Source organism: Martes martes (genome assembly GCF_963455335.1).
Source record: "Martes martes genome assembly, chromosome: 16".
Classification (NCBI taxonomy): Eukaryota; Metazoa; Chordata; class Mammalia; order Carnivora; family Mustelidae; genus Martes; species Martes martes.
Genome location: NC_137904.1, coordinates 20,881,301 through 20,900,498, shown reverse-complemented (window position 1 = coordinate 20,900,498; position 19,198 = coordinate 20,881,301). Strand labels below are relative to the sequence as shown.

The 19,198-nt window shown below is 52.5% G+C and overlaps 1 protein-coding gene across 3 annotated transcripts in view; it reads left to right on the top strand.

Moving 5' to 3' along the window:
* RPH3AL (rabphilin 3A like (without C2 domains)) overlaps nt 1-19,198 on the top strand; it is a 136,206-nt gene that overhangs the window by 50,118 nt on the left and 66,890 nt on the right. For all 3 annotated transcript variants that reach the window (XM_080826096.1, XM_080826098.1, XM_080826097.1), the window contains 3 exons: nt 894-1,006; nt 6,016-6,159; nt 8,544-8,673. In XM_080826096.1, the coding sequence (XP_080682222.1) occupies nt 930-1,006; nt 6,016-6,159; nt 8,544-8,673 (351 nt within the window). In that variant the 5' untranslated portion in view covers nt 894-929. The remainder of the gene's footprint in view (nt 1-893; nt 1,007-6,015; nt 6,160-8,543; nt 8,674-19,198) is intronic.

Sequence of the window (19,198 nt, the reverse complement as noted above, 5' to 3'; positions counted from 1 at the left end):
TGGTCTAGATGGGATTGGACGAGGGCAGTGTGGATAACTCAGTGCAGCCCCTCATCTTTGCTCTGGGATTGAGTTACAGCCACCCTTCTCACCACCCAATACACATACACACACACACACACACACGCACGCACGCACACACACACACACTCCATTCAGCATACATGCTCAGTAGCCTTATGCTAGATCATCAAAGAGCTGGTCATAGCCTCTAAGGCTAAGAGAAAGGCAGCTGGACTAGACCATGCACATTAAAGCACCAGGAAGTTCTGAAGCAGAGTGGCCTCCCTGCTGGATTCCCAATGGTGCCATCTTCCTTGTAGTCCTGGCTATAGCTTTGGCTCCCCACCCTCCTTCCTGTCCTGGGGAGCATTGTGATGGTCAGCAGAACATGTTGGGGAGCAGAAGCCGTGAAGGTGGCCAACTTTAGCTGCATCTGTGGGCCTGGGGTGGCCATGGTGGGTCCCCCAGACTTGGGAGTGGCATACGGCTTCCCTGGGCCATCTAGCTGTGTGCCCCGCAGCCCCAGCCCCTCCTGCTTGGCACTGTGCTTCATCAGTAGGGGCTGTACTTGGGAGGGGCAGGAGTCAGGTGCCCTCCCCTTTTTCCTCTTCCTTCCCTTTCTGCTTCTAACTCCTGATGTCCTGCCAGTCCTGTCCAATCTGGTCACTTAGCTGCATGAGCTACCTAGTTCCCCCTCCCCGAATTATGATCCTTTTGAATGATGAGTTTTGAGGGAACAGAAGCCAGAGGATTCTGATAGCCAGGCATCTGCGGGCAGCCAGGTACAGGGACATGCCAGAAGTGCCAGTGCTTGGTGCCTGACGGTCCCTGGCTGCCACCTGCACCCCAGCTGATGGCGTGCTCTTGGTTGTTCCCCCTTCTCCCCTCAGATGTGACTCCCTGCCCCGCCCTGGGCACTCCGAGCCATGGCCGACACCATCTTCAGCAGTGGGAATGACCAGTGGGTTTGCCCCAATGATCGGCAGCTTGCCCTGCGAGCCAAGTGAGTACCTCCAAGGCCCTGCCAGCCTTTCCCTTCCCTCCTTCTCCCTGCTTCCCTCCTTTTGGGGGCAAGATTCAATATCAGGGACCCAGAAAGAGAAGTTTGGGGACAAGTGCATGTCTAATGCACGCCACACTCCGGGCCCCAAGGTTGGCACTGAACAGCCATTCACTCCTTTAACTGGAATTCACCCTCATTTCTCCAAGGAGGAAAGGGAGGCCGGGCTCCTTGCCCAATGGCAGACCTTGGGACCCACGCCCAGGCCCCCCTGACTTCCAGGCCTACAGCAGCCTGCAGGGGATCAAACCACTTCCTCTGCTGTCTCTGGTGAGAGTGTAAATCCCCCTGTCACTGAGCCTTCAGTCCCTGAGCCCCTGGAGGCGGGGAGCCTTTGATACCTGGATGCCCCTTCACCTGAGGGCCTCACACTGAGAGGGCAGAGCAAAGGCTGGGCAATGAACCTCGCCAGGCTGCGACACACAGCCAGCCTTGAAGCATTCCCAGTCTCCTCCAGTACGCTGTCAGGGTCTCTCCGGTTCTGGTTTGTCCCCTCCGCCTCCCAGTTTCCCTGTTATCCCTCAGCCTGGTGACCCCTCAGACCCAGTTAGGTCAGGTCATCTCTACCCACCTCCCCACTATGGCCAGAGATCAGGGCCTCCCAGATACCTCTCCTGCCTTCCAGGCTTCCCTCTCCATCCAGGGATTTGGAGGCCCCTGGTGTCTGATAAGCCCCAAGAACACCTCTTCATCTGTCAAACCATGCCTATTATGGGAGCCAGCATTTCCCATGGGGGACCAAGTTCAAGAAATTTGCAATTAGATGTTACAGGCCTGCAGGGGGACAGAGCTGAAACATCAAAGAGGGCTAGAAAAATTAATCCAAATCCCCCAAGAGTGGAGTCCTCCGTGATTGGCAGGCATCTCTGTGCATCGGTTAATTTGTCCCTCTCTCCAGGATGGCTCGGCTCCTTTCAGTCCCCTGTGCAGCCCCTGCGGGGGAGACCAGGGAGGAAACCAGTCGCTCTCCCTCTCTGCCCTGATGCTGGGCGTGATGATGTGTCCTCCTTGGCAGGGTACAAGGAGCTGGGGAGAGCTGCTGCCAGGGCCTGGTGTGACCCCTCATGACCCCCCTGGCATTTCCTTCAGTTCTCCCTGACCTTGTCTTGCCCTCAGCAGCAGCCAGAAGCTGTTGTAGCATTTTTTAGTAGAGCAGATGCTTTTATTTCCTCCCGAGGGTGTGCCGCCTTGTAATGCCAGGTTCCTTGTAATGCCAGGCTCTGTAAAGGAGAATACTACAGATCTTGCGTCCAGGTTCTGTGCCCTGAGGGTTCCTCTGGGAGGCCTGGGGAATTTGCCTTCCCTGGCTTTGGCTCAGGTCTGTCCTCCAGCACTATAGGATACTCTCTAAACCCCTACTAGGGGCCAGGCACTGACTGCACAGCGGTGAACAAGACTGATGTGGTCCTTTGTCTTAAGACCCTGGTGGGGAGAGGGGAGCAATATACATGGAATTACCCCTGCGCAGCTACTTGGACAGCAGAAACAGGCAGTGGGGGTGAAGGCAGGTGCTAATATAATCTGGGAATTTGGAGAGGCTTCCCTGAGAATGTGTTTTATGTTGAGTCCTGGAGTAGCAGTAAGTGTTAGATGGAAATAGGGGGAAGGAGCTTCTAGGCAGAAGGAACAGCATGTGCAAAGGCTCTGAGGTAGAAGGAACAGAGGTAGAGGTAGAGGTAGAGGGCCTGGCAGGGGGCTGGTGTGGCTTGAATGCAGAAGGAGGTGGTGAATGGGGTGAAAGGAAGTTGGGGAAGTGGGCAGGGGCCAGATGGTATAGGGCTGGTCCTCCAGACTCACATTCAAGAGGGGGGGACAGAGGGTCCTACTTGGCCTTAAAATAATGTTTAAGCTCCATGATGGAGCTATGCCTGGGTTGTCTGGGAATTCTGAGAATGGACTCAGCCCATCTTGGAGGGGATCTTCACCCAGAATATGAAGCAAGTCTTTTTTTTTTTTTTAAAGATTTCATTTGTTTATTTATTTTAGAGGGTGAGGGCATGAGCGGGATGTTGGAAGGAGGAAGAGGGAAAGAGAGAATCTGAAGCAGATCCACGCTGAGCACGGAGCTTGATGTGCTGCCTGATCCCAGGACCCTGGGATCATGACCTGTGCCGAGACCAAAAGTTGGATGCTCAACCGACTGAGCACCCAGGCGGTCCCTAAAAGAAGTCTTAAAAAGGAATAGGAGTGACGCAGTGGAAAGGGGATTTAGGGAGGTGGGCAGGCACTGCAGGTGGAGGGCACAGCATGGGCAAAGGCCTGGAGAAGACAGCATGCAGCCCAAAGCACACTGTGTGAGGCCAGGGCAGCAGAGGGGTGAAGGCTCCGTACCAGGGGACCCTACTGACGGGTGCCAGGGGCCACTGAAGACTCTTCCTTGGGGCTTACAATCACAGATGCATTTGGCAGCCACAAGCAGTCCACCTTTGTGGCGTGGGGGGGGGGGTGGGATTCAGGGGAACAAGAGGCTCCGTGTTAACCAGGGCCATCATGGGAGTTGCGACCTGACCAGACAGGGGCAGTGGGCCAGGGGAGGAGTTTGTCTGAGGGGACAAGTTGTCAGGGTTTGGTCGGTGACCAGATGGAGGCAGAAAAGGAGGCCAAGAAGATGCCCCAGGGAAGCCTGGCGGGGCTTTCAGCAGCCACGGGCCCTGGACTCCATCTGATGGCTCTCAGCCTCCTTACTCTGCTGAGAGAAGGGGAGGCCAGCCTTACAGGATGACAGGAGGGTCTGGCGCGAGGAGGTATGTCATGCCTGGGGCTGGCGCCAGGCCCACAGCTAACTGGGTAGGAGTGGCACCCTGCAGGGCGGATGACGGTACTGGTGCTGTGCTCTCCCATTTCTGTGTTCCCAGACCTGCCTCTTCCTGGTGGGGTGGGAGGCCTGAGCTTGGGGACCCTGTTCTCCAGTTCTCCTTCGCTGGCCCAGGGACTCACACCCAGAGGGTGTCCTGGCCAATCCCTGATTACCTGAATCCCAGAAATGCTCAGGTGGAGAAAACCTGCAGCTCGGGGTGGGCAAGTGTTTCTTTTCAAGGCCTAAACCCCTCGAGTCTGCTTGATACACAGAAGAAAGGTGGGCCCGTGCCCCTGCTCACTCTAAGGACTGGCCTCCCTTCCTCTGTCTATTGGCCCTGCCCCTTTCCCGCTGTTCGCTTCCCCCGGCCCTATGAGGATCTCTACCAAAAGTGTTGCTCTGGGCAGTGCTTCTTTTTCACTTGGAGACATAGGCAGTCTAAAAGTCTGGAGACCCTTGGTACGGCACCTTACCTTACTTTCTTTGCACCTTTGCACGTGTGGCTTTTCTGCCTGAACACCATCACCTTCTTTCTCTGGGGGAGGCACCTTTCATCCTGCGAAATCCTGTAGGAGCACTGCGTCTTTGGTCTAGCCATTCCTGATGGTTCTGCCCATGAGAATGCTAGTCATCATCAGGAACCACCCCGGATAAAGCAGTTGGGCATTTGCTATGTGCAGAGAACTTTGTATACCCTGCCCCATTTACTCTGCGTGGGACAGATCAGGAAATCCGGGATGAGCAGCTGCCCACATTCTCATGGTTGGGAAGGGACTAAGCTAAAGTTAAGACCATCTGATGGACACCGGTCTGAACCCTTCCCCTTAACGGGCCTGCTGGACTTGCAGAGGAAGGACATGTTCTTTAGCTCTCCTGATGTGCACCGCATGGATAGTTACAAGAACTGTTAGCTGCAGTAGCCCGGATGGGGCAGTGAAGTAAGACCACCAGTGTCCATCCGTGTCAGGGAACCATCAAGAAGGCGTCCACACCCTCACCCTCCTGCCCTGTGCCCTGCATCAGAAACTCTTGCTTGCCGTCATTTCTTTAGGGAAGCCCTTCTAGAACCTTACCTCTGATCGGGTTAGTTCCCTGATTTATACAGCTTCCTAATGTCCACCTGCATGTACCCCCCCAGCAGCCTGTCCCCAACACCTACCCAGCCTGGCCTCGCAGAGGACAGTCAGTGAACAGGTCACAAACGAATAGCTCTTCTCATTTTGCATTAAGTAAATATTGGTGTCAATGATAGGTTGTCTTGTGTCCCCAAGCCTGTTGTCATTCTTCGGCGCACTCACTTTGCTCTCTTGCCCACCTCCGTATTCCTGGCACCTGGCACAGAATGTCTCAGACAGGCTGGGACCCTGGGCAGAGATTTGGGACTTGGTCTGTGGCTGCCACTCCATTCCCTCGAGAAAGATAGGAAGGGCGTGCGTCCTTCCACTCTGCACTCCTGTCTGTTGCCTGCCTGCCCTCGTTGCCTCTCCTGTGCGGCAGTGCTGCCCTCCTGCCCTCAAACCCTCTCGTTTCCAAACTGTTGTGTGCACCTCCTTTTACATTCAGGGTTCATTTTTGATCTAATTACCATTCTTTCCCATGCCACAGTGAGCTCCATTCATTTAGATGCCACAGAGCTCAGTCTTTTTTTTTTTTTTTTTTAAAGATTTTATTTATTTATTTGAGAGAGAGAGAGGACAAGGGGGGAGAGGAGCCCAGGGAGAGGAAGAAGCAGGCTGCCTGTTGAGCAGGGAGATTGATACAGTACTCCATCCCAGGACCCTGGGATCACGACCTGAGCTGAAGGCAGAGGCTTCACTGTCTGAGCCGCCCAGGTGCCCCCAGATCTCAGTCTTGCTGATCTTCTGCACTCTTCCCTCGCAGCCCCCTGTGCTGTGGCAGTGGCCTTCTGCGTCTGTCCAGCGGGTCATACCCACAGTGCTAAGGTAGCCCTGCCGTCTTTGTGGGGCCCGGTGGCTGGCAGGCGTCAGAGCCAGCATCTGAAGCATCTGCCCTGTTTCCCCGAACCCCTCTTGTGCACATATAGCACTTGGGCTGTCCCCAGATGGTTCTTGGCGGTGGGAGGGCTTTGTGATATGGAGGGGCTGCCTGAGTTTGCCCTGTGGTGGCATCAGGGCCGGCCATGTGCTCTCTCCAGGCTACAGACGGGCTGGTCTGTGCACACCTACCAGACAGAGAAGCAGAGGAAGAGCCAGTGCCTCAGCCCTGCTGAGGTGGAGGCCATCTTGCAGGTCATCCAGAGGGCAGAGCGGCTGGACATCCTGGAGCAGCAGAGAATCGGGTAAGGACTGCTTCTGAGCTGGGGCAGGAACAGAATGCTTGAGAAGGAAGCAAAGTCATTTAGTGTCAGATCTGTGGGCTGAGAGTGGCGCCCTGGGTCCTAGCGCTGGCATGCAGCACTGGGAGGGAGTCTGCTTTGCCCGAACACCCCTGGGGTGTAGACGCATCACCCAGCCCCACAAAGCCTCAATATTCTTCTCTGTAAGAAGTAGATTGTGGCTCCTGCGTGGGTCCTAGACTGTGCGGGGATGAATGAGCGTGGTGAAATGCATTTGGAGCTCTTCAGCTCCATACACGTGAGGGTCTACTCTGGTCCAGCCAGAGGAGGGATTTGAGGGGAAGTTGAACCTGGATCGTCCTGCCCCAACAAGGACTACAAGGGAAGATGCTCTCCAGCTTGTTCTAAGCTCTTCTCCTGGCCTCCAGCATCCAGAGCTGACCTCTATCCAGCCTTCAGACAGTTTGGTGGTGTCTCTTTTTGTTTGTTGAATTACAAAAGCAGTTCATACCTCCTAGAAAATTGGAAAGACATGGAAAAACACAAGTAGGAAAACAAATGCGGTGCATGGCATTGAGCAGGATTTAATTTTATTCTGATCTCCTTGTTCTACTCATCTTTTTTGTTAAAATATGTGATCATTTAAAAAGTCAGACATTGTAGAAATGCAGTTTTTGGGTTTTGTTTTGTTTTTTAAGAATCTATTTATTTATTTTGTCAGTGAGTGAGAGAAAGAGAAAGAGTTCAAACAGGGGAAGTAGCAAGAAGAGGGAGAAGCAGGCTTCTTGTTGAGCAGAGAGCCCAATGCGGGGCTCAATCCCAGGACCCTGGAATCATGACCTGAGCCAAAGGCAGACGCCTAACCAACTGAACCACCCAGGAGATATAGGGAGAGGGGGCCTAGGTATTGGGCCCTGGGCTCTGCCTCTTAGGAACTATGTAACGCTGGTGGGAAGTGACTTTATATCTCTGAGCCTCAGTCTTCTTATCTTTAAAATGGGGGAAATAGCATTCTCCTCCCTGGGAGGTTGAGATAACATACCTGCACTCTGTCCTGTGTTCCTTCATTCAAGAACTTTCCCTGTGTGTTCCCTGGGGCCTGGAGATACAGTGGCCAACAAACCAGAAGTGGCCACTAGTTTTGTGAGGGTTGTAGTGTTGCCATGAAAAGAAGGGGTCATGGTGGGCTGAGGGGCCATGGGACCCTGAGGGGAGTCCCCTGTCCTAGGCTTAGCATGGTTCAGGGATGGCTCCTGGACACCCGGCATCAGAGGTTCAAAGGGAAACTCTTTTTCTTTCTTCCTCCAGCTTCTTCATTCAGCCACTTGCTCAAACCAAAACCTCTACATCATTCCAGGTCTCCTTCTCTCTCTCTCTGACCTCCTGTACTCCATTTCCATGAATGCTGCCTCAGTGCCCCTTCACTGGGCCTCCCAGCGCCTCCTGTTGGCTTCCTCACCTGCACTCCCTTGTTGTAGTCCTGGCTTTCTAGGAGTGAGCTTTGAAAACTGCCACTCGGGGGGCACCTGGTTGACTCAGTTAGAAGAACCTGTGACTCTTGATCTTGGGATACTAAGTTTGAGCCACACGTCAGGTGTAGAGATTACTTACATAAATGAATAAATAAATAAGAATTTTAAAAAATTAAAAAAAAATTCAAATGTCCCTTAGACCAAATCCCTCCTCTACTTAAAATTCTTCAGTGGCTTCATGTTGATCTTAGAAAATAATCCAAACCCTATTTTGTGTCCTACAAAACCCATGTAACCTGCCCCCTTCTCACCCCTCCAGCCTCCTTTTATCCCAGGCTCCCGCAGGCTCACAAGGGAATGGCCACACTGGGCTCCTGGCTGTTCTAATATGCCAAGTCCTTTGTCTTTGCCACCCCCCCGCCCAACGCTCTTCCCTCTACCTGGAGTGCCCCCCACCCTGCCCTGCTTTTCACCTGGTTTTGCCTTGTCATCCTTTAGCTCTCGGTTCACATGTTCTCACAGAGGCCTTCACTGATCACCACCAGACATGCTCCCTCTCAGTCTTCTCCCTACACACTTACTTGATTTCATAGCATTCCCCCTGTCTGAAGTCAGTTTGCTTGTTGCCTTTTTTGGGCTTTCTCTTTATTGTTCTATGAGAGCATGTTTGTCTCTGGCTTGTTTGCTACAATATCCCCAGGGCGTGGCACATTGTAGGTACTCAATTAATAGTTGGTGAGCAAATGAATGATTAGAAGGTAGCCTGGAAAAAGGGTGGGGCAGGGAACAGTATCCCAGGTGAGGGTACAGCACATGGGCCCTGGTATAGCGCTGGGGCCCCATGGCAGCCATACTGGGACAGTGGTCAGGTTGGGAACAGGAAACACATCCATCTGACTCTGTCCTGTGCTGCAGACGGCTGGTGGAGCGGCTGGAGACCATGAGGCGGAACGTGATGGGGAATGGCCTTTCCCAGTGTCTGCTCTGTGGGGAGGTGCTAGGCTTCTTGGGCAGCTCATCAGTGTTCTGCAAAGACTGCAGGAAGGTAAGACCCTGCTCTGGCTTCCCAATCTGGACCTGCTCTGTGACTTTACACCCTGGCTTCTAGGAGTGTATGTTGTACGTGTCAGTGTGTGTCTTTGTGTGCAGGTGCGTGCACATGATATCCTGTCCTTCTTGGCAAGAAGAGTTAGAGCCTATGGTTGAATGGTCTGGCTTCTAGGACCAACTCCAGGGAGTGGACCTCTGGGTCTCACAGGCCTGGGTATAAATTCAGCTTTTCCACTAGCTGGATGATCTCAGAAAACTGGTTTAATATTTTGAGCCTCATCTTCCTCATGTGTAAAATAGGGATAATGTACCTTAGAAAATTGTGAGGATTAAATGTTGTATTCATTGGGTCTTAAAAACCTTGTCTGGCACAGAAGTACTCAGAAAACTCTATTAGTTATTAAAGAACTAAAATTCTCCTCAGGGCAAAACAGTGTGCTAGGATTATACTTCTAATTCTGTTGATGTGCTCTCGATCCCTGGTCCCTCAAATGAGAATGATCCTTGCTGCAAAGTCAAGTGGATTTTTCCCTTTTCTTATACTCCACTGGTTACTTAAATGGTGCCACATATTAAATTGTTTCAGATTGAGTCCCAGACTTCTCAAAATAACTTTTTGTTTTTCCTGGAGTTTCTAATTGCCTTTCTTTTCTTACTGACCCAAGAATAATGTGCCTTCCAATCCTTAGGATTATTTAGCATCCCAATTTTACTGTCTATTGCATGGAGGCTACATTTTTCCCTCTTTTGGACCTTTAGTCCTACTCCAGTGTAAACGTATTGCTGCATAGCTGTCATCATGGGACTTCCCTTTACTGCCCTCCTAGGTTAGAGAGCTGTTCCCAGATACCATACCTCCCTCTTTCCTTTGTTTTTCACTCTAGTTTTCCTAGTACCTATCTTCCATTTGTTTTAAGCCTCAAGTTATTTTAGTCAACAAGACAGAGATAGAAACTTCTCTCTTGAGATTATATTGGATGAGGGAACAAAAACCAAATAATGATCAAATAAATAAGAATGTTTCAGGAAGCAATACATTCTAGGAAGAAATAATAGGAATAGAAATAGAAATAATAGAAATAGAAATCATAGGAAATAGAAGATTGGGGATGGGGTGGAGTGAGGTGTCTAGAGCTGAGAGGACTGTGGGATATAGAGAAGTCAAAGAAGTAAACATGGACTTAGCCACGTGAAAGCTGTTGGCTACCTTGATAAGGTCATTTTGAGTGGCATTCAAAAACTCGGTGAGGGAACCCAGATGCAAAAGGGTCAATATACTGAACTAGTAAGTGGAAAAGTCAGGATTTCAGCTAAGGTCATTTCCCCGCCTGTTCTGGGACATGTGGTGACCTGGACTAAGGACTGTGGAGTCGCTGGTGAAGAGCAGTGGAGATGTGGCCGGGGCCTGGGTGCCAGGATAGGGGCACTCGTGTGCCCACCTCTCCTTAACCCTTCCATGGCCCCGGGCTAGATACCAACATAGGCAGTAGGCAGAGGGACTCAGAATGTCTTGCTCCCAGCCCTTGGGCAGATTGGGTTGTACTTTATGACTTCTGCCTGGGACAGTGGGGCCCAGCAGCCCATTTCCCCTTCCTGCCCCTCAACCCACAACTGCTATTAATGTTCAGGTTTGCAGGACCATGACGAGGGGGCAGAGGCTTGTCTCTTCACCTGGAAAAGTAGGGGACCTCTGCTATAGGGGCAGGATGCTGTCTTGACTGGTGAAGGGTCCTTGGAGAGCCATTTCCTAGACAACAGTGGCAATCCCAGGGGAGGATCCCAGCTGCTTGGGGAGGGGTGGTAAAAAATGTTCTTCTAGATGCTCTGGATACTCCCCACCCCATTGTACCCTGGAGTCCTGGGCTGTTCCAGTTTTTCTCTTTTTTAAGGTTTTATTTATTTATTTGAGAGAGAGTGAGAGCTAGAGAGGGAGAGAGAGCACACACAGAGGGAGAGGGAGACAGAGAGTTCCAAAGATGGAACTCCCGCTGAGCAGGGAGCCCAATATGGGGCTTGATCCCAGGACCCCAGGATCACAATGTGAGCCTAAGGCAGAAGCTTAACCAACTGAGCCCTGGACTTAACCCAGACAGCCCTGGGCTGGTCCAGTTTGAAATCGTTCATATTTTGCTGCGGGCTGAGAATCTGATCTTGGCTTGGGCAGCAAGGTGAAGAGGCCTTTGGGTTTCCAAGGGAAGTTGCTCCTGGGTAGAAGTGGGAGGAGAGGGTGCAAGTAGGCATTTGTGTGTTTTCTTCTTCATCCTTGAGAAGATGGTGTCATTCATTTGTTCGTTCATTCATTCATTCATTCATTCTGCAAATAGTAGAGGGCCCACTATATGCAGGCCCTGTTCTAGGTGCTGGCAATACCATGAGCAAGAGAGACAAAGCCCTTGCTTTCATGGAGCCTTTTTCTAGGGGTGGGAGAAGGGGAACAACAAACAAACAAAATACTATCCGGTAGACTAAGGGCTCTGTAGTGAGTTAGAACAGGGCAGTGTGGTAGGGTACAACTAGGAGGGCCTTTCTGAGCTCAGACCTGAGCACAAGCAGGATCCAGCTCTGGGAAGATCTGGATGGAAAAGTGTTCCAGGCAGAGGGAGCAGCCAGCATGAAGTTCCTGAGGGGGAAGCAGCTGGGCATGTTCAAGGAACTGATGAAGGCCTCTGGGGCAGAGGTGGACATGCCCATCACATGAGAGCTTCATAAGTCAAGGTCAGGAATTGAGATTTGATTCTGAGTTTCATGGGATCCCAGTGGAGTGTTGTGAGCATGGTGTGATGTGATCTGATTTGTCTTTGTAAGTGATGAGCCTCGCTGCTGTCTGGTGAGTGGATGGCAGGAGGACATAAAGCGACAGTGAGTGGCGAGTTAGGCACTGCCTGTCCTTGGGGATGAGACGGTAGGGCTGGAGATGAGGCAGTATGGCATGGGGCCATGTTCTAAGAAAATCCATCTTTTCACTGTATCGAAGTAGGTGGGTGATGGAGGGTTGCAGGAGGAAAAGCGGGTCCTAGTCTGCAACCAGGCCAGAGTGAGAGATCACTGGGTCCGTCCTGTGTGATGGGGGGCCGCGGGCCCCCTGCCTGCCAGCCAGTGCCGTTACTATGCACACGCGTGGGTTGCAGTCCCGGTGTGGGCATGGGGGCAGGCTGCAGAAGGGACGCTGGGAGATCTGGGAAGTGTCCAGATCTAAGTCTCAGATGCTCCTGGCCACATGGAGCTATCCCCAGCAAGATCCCTGGCACATTCAGCAGCCACAAGCTAATGAGTGTGCCAGCAGAGCCCGTGATGCCAGGCAGGCCTTGGTGCGGTGACCCCCTCCGTAATTGGGCCTGCACGCCCGGGCCACCAGCCCTCATTATGGGAGGGACGTGGTGGGAAGGGAGAGGGGCTGCCTGCTAATTAGAGAGGCCTGGCGCTTCTGATTGCTTAGCAGCTGAGTCAACCAGCTTTCGGTTTGATTGAGAGTCTTGTCTGCACCAACCATGGGGGAGGCCAGACAGAGCTGCCGGAGAGCCAGCCTGAGCCTGGGATGGCATTGTCACCGTGACAAGGAAACAGTCGCAGCTGTTCTGGTCTCAGCCAAAATGTGTTCCAAGGTGTGGACAGAGGGGCCTGCCCGGGAAACAGTGGTTACCACAGCGTGTCCTGAGTCCCCGGGGAAAAAGAAAGCTTCTGCTCTAAGATCCCAGCCTCAGCACCAGCCCGCACCACCGGCTCAGACTCAGGCCAGTGTTTAGGGCCCTCTGCTCGCCTTGCCCTCCCCCACACCTCCCCACCCCCACACCACACACGCCCCAGCTCAGGGTCCCCACAGCCTCCCTCAGGCCTCCTTGCTCTTGCAAACAGTGGACACCAAACCTGTGGTCTTTCTTACCTTGCGATGTCCCTTGGGCTTTAGAAAGCTTTCACAAAAATCCCTCTTGTTTGATCCTTAGGATGAAGCTATAGGGAGAGCAGGGGTGGTGAGGCTGTTCCCCAGTCATAGCTGGAGAGTAAGGGTTCAGTTGAGGTCATGTGGCCTACTTGGGTCACCCAGCCGGGTGGTGGGGAGATGGGTCCCCCAGGGGTGTTTGCTGGGCCATGCTGGGCCTCCCCTCCTTCAGGCCAAAGCAGTCACAGCATTTCCCTTCCTTGGAGAAGCAGGGTTTCATCTTTCTTTCCTTTTTTTTTTTTTTTTAAGATTTTATTTATTTATTTGATAGAGATCACAAGTAGGGAGAGAGGCAGGCAGAGAGAGGTGGGGAAACAGGCTCCCAGCTGAGCAGAGAGCCCGATGTGGGGCTCAATCCCAGGACCCTGAGATCATGACTTGAGCCGAAGGCAGAGGCTTTAACCGACTGAGCCACCCAGGCGCCCCAGGGTTTCATCTTTCTAAAGAATGCAGGAGAAGCAGCATATTTACGGGTTAAATATTGAGAACTTTCCTTTAAAATCAGGAATAAGGGGGCGCCTGGGTGGCTCAGTGGGTTAAAGCCTCTGCCTTCGGCTCAGGTCATGATCCCAGAGTCCTGGGATCGAGCCCCGCATCGGGCTCTCTGCTCCGTGGAGAGCCTGCTTTCTCCTCTCTCTCTGCCTGCCCCTCTGCCTACTTGTGATCTCTGTCAAATAAATAAATAAAATTTTTTAAAAAATCAGGAATAAGGCAAGTTCTATGTATGTTTATCACTGCTTCTACCTAACATTGAACTAGCGCCGGCCCAGTGCGGTCAGGCAAGGAAAGAAATGTATGGTGTACAGATTGGAGAAGCAGAGCTAAAGCTGTCATCCTCTGTGAATAACGTCATTATGTAAAGAGAGCGAGAGCGTCTGACAGAATTTAAATACCAATGGTCACAATTAGTAGGTGAATTTATTAGCAGGGTTGTTGCCTACAAGTTTAATACTACTTGTCAGAAAATCAGTATTCCCATAGGCTGGAGACAAAGATGAGAGAAAATAAAAAGTGCAATTTAGGGCAGTGGAGCCACTGATGGGCAGAGAATGGTCTTTTGAATAAATAATGCAAAGCTGTTTGGATATTCATCTGGAAAAAAAAAATGTATCTTGACTTACCTCAGACTGGGCACAAAAGTCAATTCTACATGGATCTCGGATTTATTTATTTATTTATTTATTTATTCAAGCTTTTATTTATTTGTCAGGGAGAGAAGGAGCATAAGCAGGGGGAGGGCCAGAGGGATAAGCAGGCCCCCCTCTGAGCAAGGAGCTCGATGTGGGACCCCCTCCCAGAGTGGCTGTCTGTGTCAGCATGGACCATGCCTTTGGGGACCCCCCCACACCCAGATGGCCCTGTCTGGAGGCTGCCCTCCCACCTGTGCTTGGTCCGGTGCTAGCAGTGGGGCTGGCTGGCTGCCCTCACCACCACTGGGGGAAACAGCTCTTTAGCCCTTTTCCCAAAACCTTCCCAAGCAGCCTACATGTTCTCTGGATGTTCCCAGTGCAAAAGCTAAATACCTGGGGCCGGGTCGAGCCCACCTCGAGGGGCCAAGGGCTGATGCGGGCAAGAGAATGGAGTAGCCCTCTTGGGGAACTTTCACTTCCTTTTGGGGCCAGCTCAGCTCCCTAGGCCTTGCAAATGAAATGGACTTTCATGAAGGGCTGTCTGTCTGCAGAATTCTGTCCTCCGCTCATTCTGCAGTGTTTATTGGGCACTGACTGTGTGCCAGGCCGTGGCGGTACCAGCGATGAACAAGGCAGGAGGCAGCCCCTCGGAAGCGGGGCTAGTAACTCCTCTCACTGGCCGTGCAGACACTGTTGTAAGCACTTTTCACGCATGAACATACTCAGTCCTGCTAACAACTCTGTGGGGTCAGCACTGTCCTCATTGCCCTTTTACAGATGGGGAAACTGAGGCACTGAGCGGTTAAGCCTCACCCAGGGGCCTCAGCAAGTTAGTTGGGGAGCCAGGATTTGAAACCAAGCAGGCTGGTCCTGAGCTTCCTGGCTACACACTGGGGCCCTGCCTCACCTCCGTGGAGTGGATGACCTAGAAAGGCAAGATGGGCAAGATTAACTAAATACGGTAATTCCAGAAAGCGGCAGACAAAACCATAGGGAACAGGGGGAGGCACAGTGACAGCCAGTGGGGCAGGAGTAGTAAGGAGCTATTTTATTTTGGATTCACAGGGTGGGCCCCTGTGAGATAACAGTGAGCTGAGACAGTGACAAGAAATTGACGTTGGATCTGAAGAAAGCGTCCCAGGCCCAGGGAAGGGAGGGGTGAGTGGACAAGATGCTGAGGGGCAAGAGTGAGGCACAAATGAGAAGCAGAAGAAAGAAGGCCGGGGAGCCTGGGGAGGGAGAGGGCCCCACAGATGACCCTTCAGATCTCTGTAGGCTGCCCCTTGTCGGGCCTACATGGTGGGGGCTGCCCCACCCTGCTCCTTTGATGTGCTTGAGTCCCCCAAAACAGGAGGCAGTTTTTAGAAATGTTGTTTTAATTTGTGGTAAAATGTACATTCCATAAGATTTATGATTTTAACCGTCTTTAAGGGTACAGTTCCGGGGCATTAAGTCCATTCACATTGTTGTCCTACCATCAATATCCATCTCCAGAACTTTCTCATCTTTCAAACCCGAAACTCTGCACCCATTAAACACTAACCCCCATTCCCACCCACCCCAATCCCTGTCACCCGCCAGCCTACTTGTCTCTGGGAGTCTGACTTCTCCAGGTGCCTCATATAAACAGAATCCTGGAGTGTTTATCTTTTTGTGACTGGCTTCTTTCACTTAGCATGATGTTTCCAGGATCCGTGCATGTGGGAGTCTGTGTCAGAATTTCCCGCCTTTTTAAGGCCAAATAATACTCCACTGGGTGTACCTAACCCACTTTGTTGCAGCATCCCTCGGTGGGAATGTGGGTTGCTTCCACATTCTCACATTCTGCTGTGAGGAGTGCTGTGAGGAGTATGGATATGCAAATCTCTCTTCAAGGCTCTGCTTTCCATCCTCTCCAGAAGTGGCATTGCCATTGCGGTTCTGTGTCTCCTTTCCTGAGGAGCTGTCCTGCAGGTCTCCGGGGCACCCACACTGTTTTCACAATGCCACCAAAGGTGCAGGAGGGCTGGGAGGGGGTAGGTTTTCATGGGTCCTGGATGGCTGAAGGTCATGCCTGAGCCCTGCCCCCACGCCCGGTCCAGCCCCCTGCCCCGCCCCCATCCCCAGCAGCTGTGTTCGGACCACAAAAACAGCAGCCTCCTCCAACAGCAGCCACGTCCTGTCCTCTCCTCACCTTGTCCTTTCTCCTCCTCGACCTAATTCAGATGTAGAAGACGTGTGTTTGTACCTCATTACCAAGATGAATTTTTTTCATTCAGCTACTCATGTTTCCTCAATTCCCAGGAAAAGTCACTTAATTCGTCTGCCCTGCGGGCCTGCTCTGGCTACTTGTGTGTTGCCCAGGTTTCTTGGCAGGAATTGACTTGGCTGCTGTTGCAGGAGGATGGACCAGACACCACGCACGCACGCGCGCGCACGCACACACAAACAGGAGGCAACATTTGCCTCCCTCCAGCATCTAAGGAACAGAGTATCTCCATGAGGGCACAGTTCTCTCTCTTGCTGTTCCGGTGCCTGTGGCATGGCTTTTCTGCCCCCACACTGGCTTCTTTCTTGGCCATTCTGTGCAGTTCAGAGCCCATTTTGTTCACTCCGTTGTGCCGCTGACCTTGAACTCAGGGTCATCAGGACAAAAGCAGCAGAGGAGCTGACAATCGAGGGCGGCCTCTGGGAAGCACGCAGCCTTCGGAGATCATCGAGGACAGGAGCTTCCCAGAGAGAGAAGGCAGGGGAGTTGTGGCCACTGGGTCATTCCCTGCGGCCCTCTGGGGACTCTCCGCCTAGCTCAGCTTCCCGCCAAGACCCGCCTCCCAGAGCTCGCCGGTGGTGACCAACAGTGTGGGGCTGTGTGAGAATGTGTAGCACAGAGGTGTGTTGTCCATGATCCGGAGCACAGGGCCCCAGGAGAGCTGGAGGGCTGTAGAGAAGAGCTGGTTCTCAGCCGGCTGCACCCAGGAGGTTGGGCTCCGAGGTCGAAAGGAAGGGCGTTTCAGGAGACACAGCTGTGTAGAGGCAGGGTGAGAGGGAGAGCTCGGACTGGTGGCCCATGGGCCATAGCTGGTAGTTGAGGGTGTGGGGGAGTGCCGGTGGGGGGCAGGTGGAGGGGAAGAGACAGGCTGGGGGAGGGAAGGAATCCAGCGGGCTGCTGAGGATCCTATAGGCAGCAAAGCCATCGAAGGGTGTGAAAAAGGGAATGACAAACATGTGGGTCTTTGGGGAGGTTCCTTCCAGAGACAGATTTGGAGGAGGGAATGCATAGTGGGTTGGGGAGCCTGCTGGATGCTGAATTATCCAAGTAGTAATAACAAGGGCCTGAATTCAGAGAGGAACAACCAGGATGGAGACTTAAAAGACAGAAAGGAGTTGTAAATAACAGAAGCTGCCAGTGATTGAGAGCCCACTGAATTACCGTCCGCCCTGGGAGGTCATGGTGCCCACTTGGCAGGGGAGGAAACAGGTGTGTATTTGTCCCTCGCCTGGCCGGACGAGGGTCAGTGGCAAGGTCAGATGGCCTTGCCCGGGTGCTATGCTTGTGCTCAGGGCCTGGCATGCTGGGCTGGGGCAGGAGCAAGCCTGGGGAGTGGCTGGTGGGACCGGTTGGGACATGCAAGATCCAAGGCCGCAGCATCTAAAGAGGGACCCTGGAGGGAGATGAGCAGCCCAGAGGTGGGTGTTGGCGGGGTGGGGCAAGACTGAAGTGACCTGGGAGAAAGTGAAGGTCTGGGTTGAATAGAAGGCTCCCACCTCATGTGGCATGTTGGGAGAGTAGGGGGCAGCTGTCTTCTCCCTTTGACCCTGCCTAAATGACTCATCCAGAGACATTTCTGTGACTTACTGTCCCCACGTGGGTGTCCTAGTTTTGAAGTGTCAGGGCCTCTCTGTACAGCAAGTGAGCCAGGATGGGTCACTGGGCACCTGCTCCAAATAGTCAGGTCACCCAGGTGTGACAGGGATCACCCTGAGAAGGATGGATCCATGTAAATGTTAGGGGAGCTGCCCAGTAGGGTGCTGGGAGGCAGAGGCTGTTGGAGAGAGCTGGGCTGCCAGGGAGGGCTGGTTCTCCTCTGCTCTGGGGTAGGCGCGACCCCAACCTCCTGATTGTCCCTTGTGGGGCCACCTTCTTGTGGTCCCTCTTGACAGTGCCCCTACTCGGGCTTCACCTTGAGCCCTGACTCTGCCAGCACCTGCGCCTCCAGCTCTGAGTGTGGCATTCTGGGGACGCTGCCTGCTCCCTGTTCCTCTCCTGCACCAGGGACCCAAGGTCTGGGGGGCACTCCATCGGGGGTCAATACCAATTTTTGTACAGCCTTTGAACTGGAATGGTTTTTACATTTGTAAATGGTTGAAAAAAATCAAAGATAGATATCTTGTGACACATGGAATTTACATGAAATTTATATTTCAGTGTCCGTCAAGTTCTGTGGGAACAGGCTCTGCCAATTCACATACGGATGCTTTGGCTTGACAGTGGCACCCTTGAGTCATTGTGACAGAGAGCCTAAAATGCTTACTTTCTGGCCTTTTGCCAAAAAAAGTGTGCCAACCCTTGTCCCAACCTGTTAGCATCCCCACAGGGTGCCAGGCCCTCAGAAGTGAGGAGGGGTGTGTGTCGTGGGGGGCTGGGGGTGTTGCTGGGGTCCAGAGTATTAAAGGGTTTCATAAGATAGCCTCCCCTTTTTTGTATTGGTCCTCTTCGTCTAGAATTTATTTTCCCCCTTGGAATTTCAAAAAATACTTTTCGCCTTTGCATAGAGGTGCTGCCTGTGTTCACCACCTCCCTTGAGTGAGTTGCCTCTCCCTTCTCTGCCTCAGTTTCCTGGAAATGAAGACTAGGGACAGCACCTACCTCACACAGGGGCGGGAGGGGCGGAAGGAGTGAGGTATATGGTAAGCTCTTAGAAACAGTGCCTGGCATATGGTAACTGCATAATAATTCTAGAAATCAAACAGTACAGAGCATGTAAAATTCAACTCCCCACCCCCCATCCTTCGCCGCCTGGGCATTTGTCCTTCTGCCCCCTTCTGTCTCCACATGTGTACAAGTGGGCATAGATGTGTATACATACATAACTGTAAATGGGACCATAATATACTCTTTACTCTTTTTGGTTTCCTTTTTTTTTTTTTAACCTTTTTTTCTTTTTTCACTCAATAACATCAAAGATATCCCCCTTCAGGTCCGTACATGGAAATCTAATTCCATCTGTAGGAGCTGTATGACGTTAGAGAATCTTTCGCACTCCCCTGTGTCCCTTCTCCTCCAGGCTGCTCACAAGCACCCTCTGGGGGTCGGGATTGGGGAGGGACGCGGGGCCCAACCCCTCTCCCCGTTAGGTGTGTCCTCTCCCCCCAAGTCCCACTTCTCCCAGGGCCACAGCCCCACTCTGCAGCTCAGGCTTCTCCAGCACACATGCATGAGCACACTCACTCCTCTGCCTCCACCAAGCCTGAAA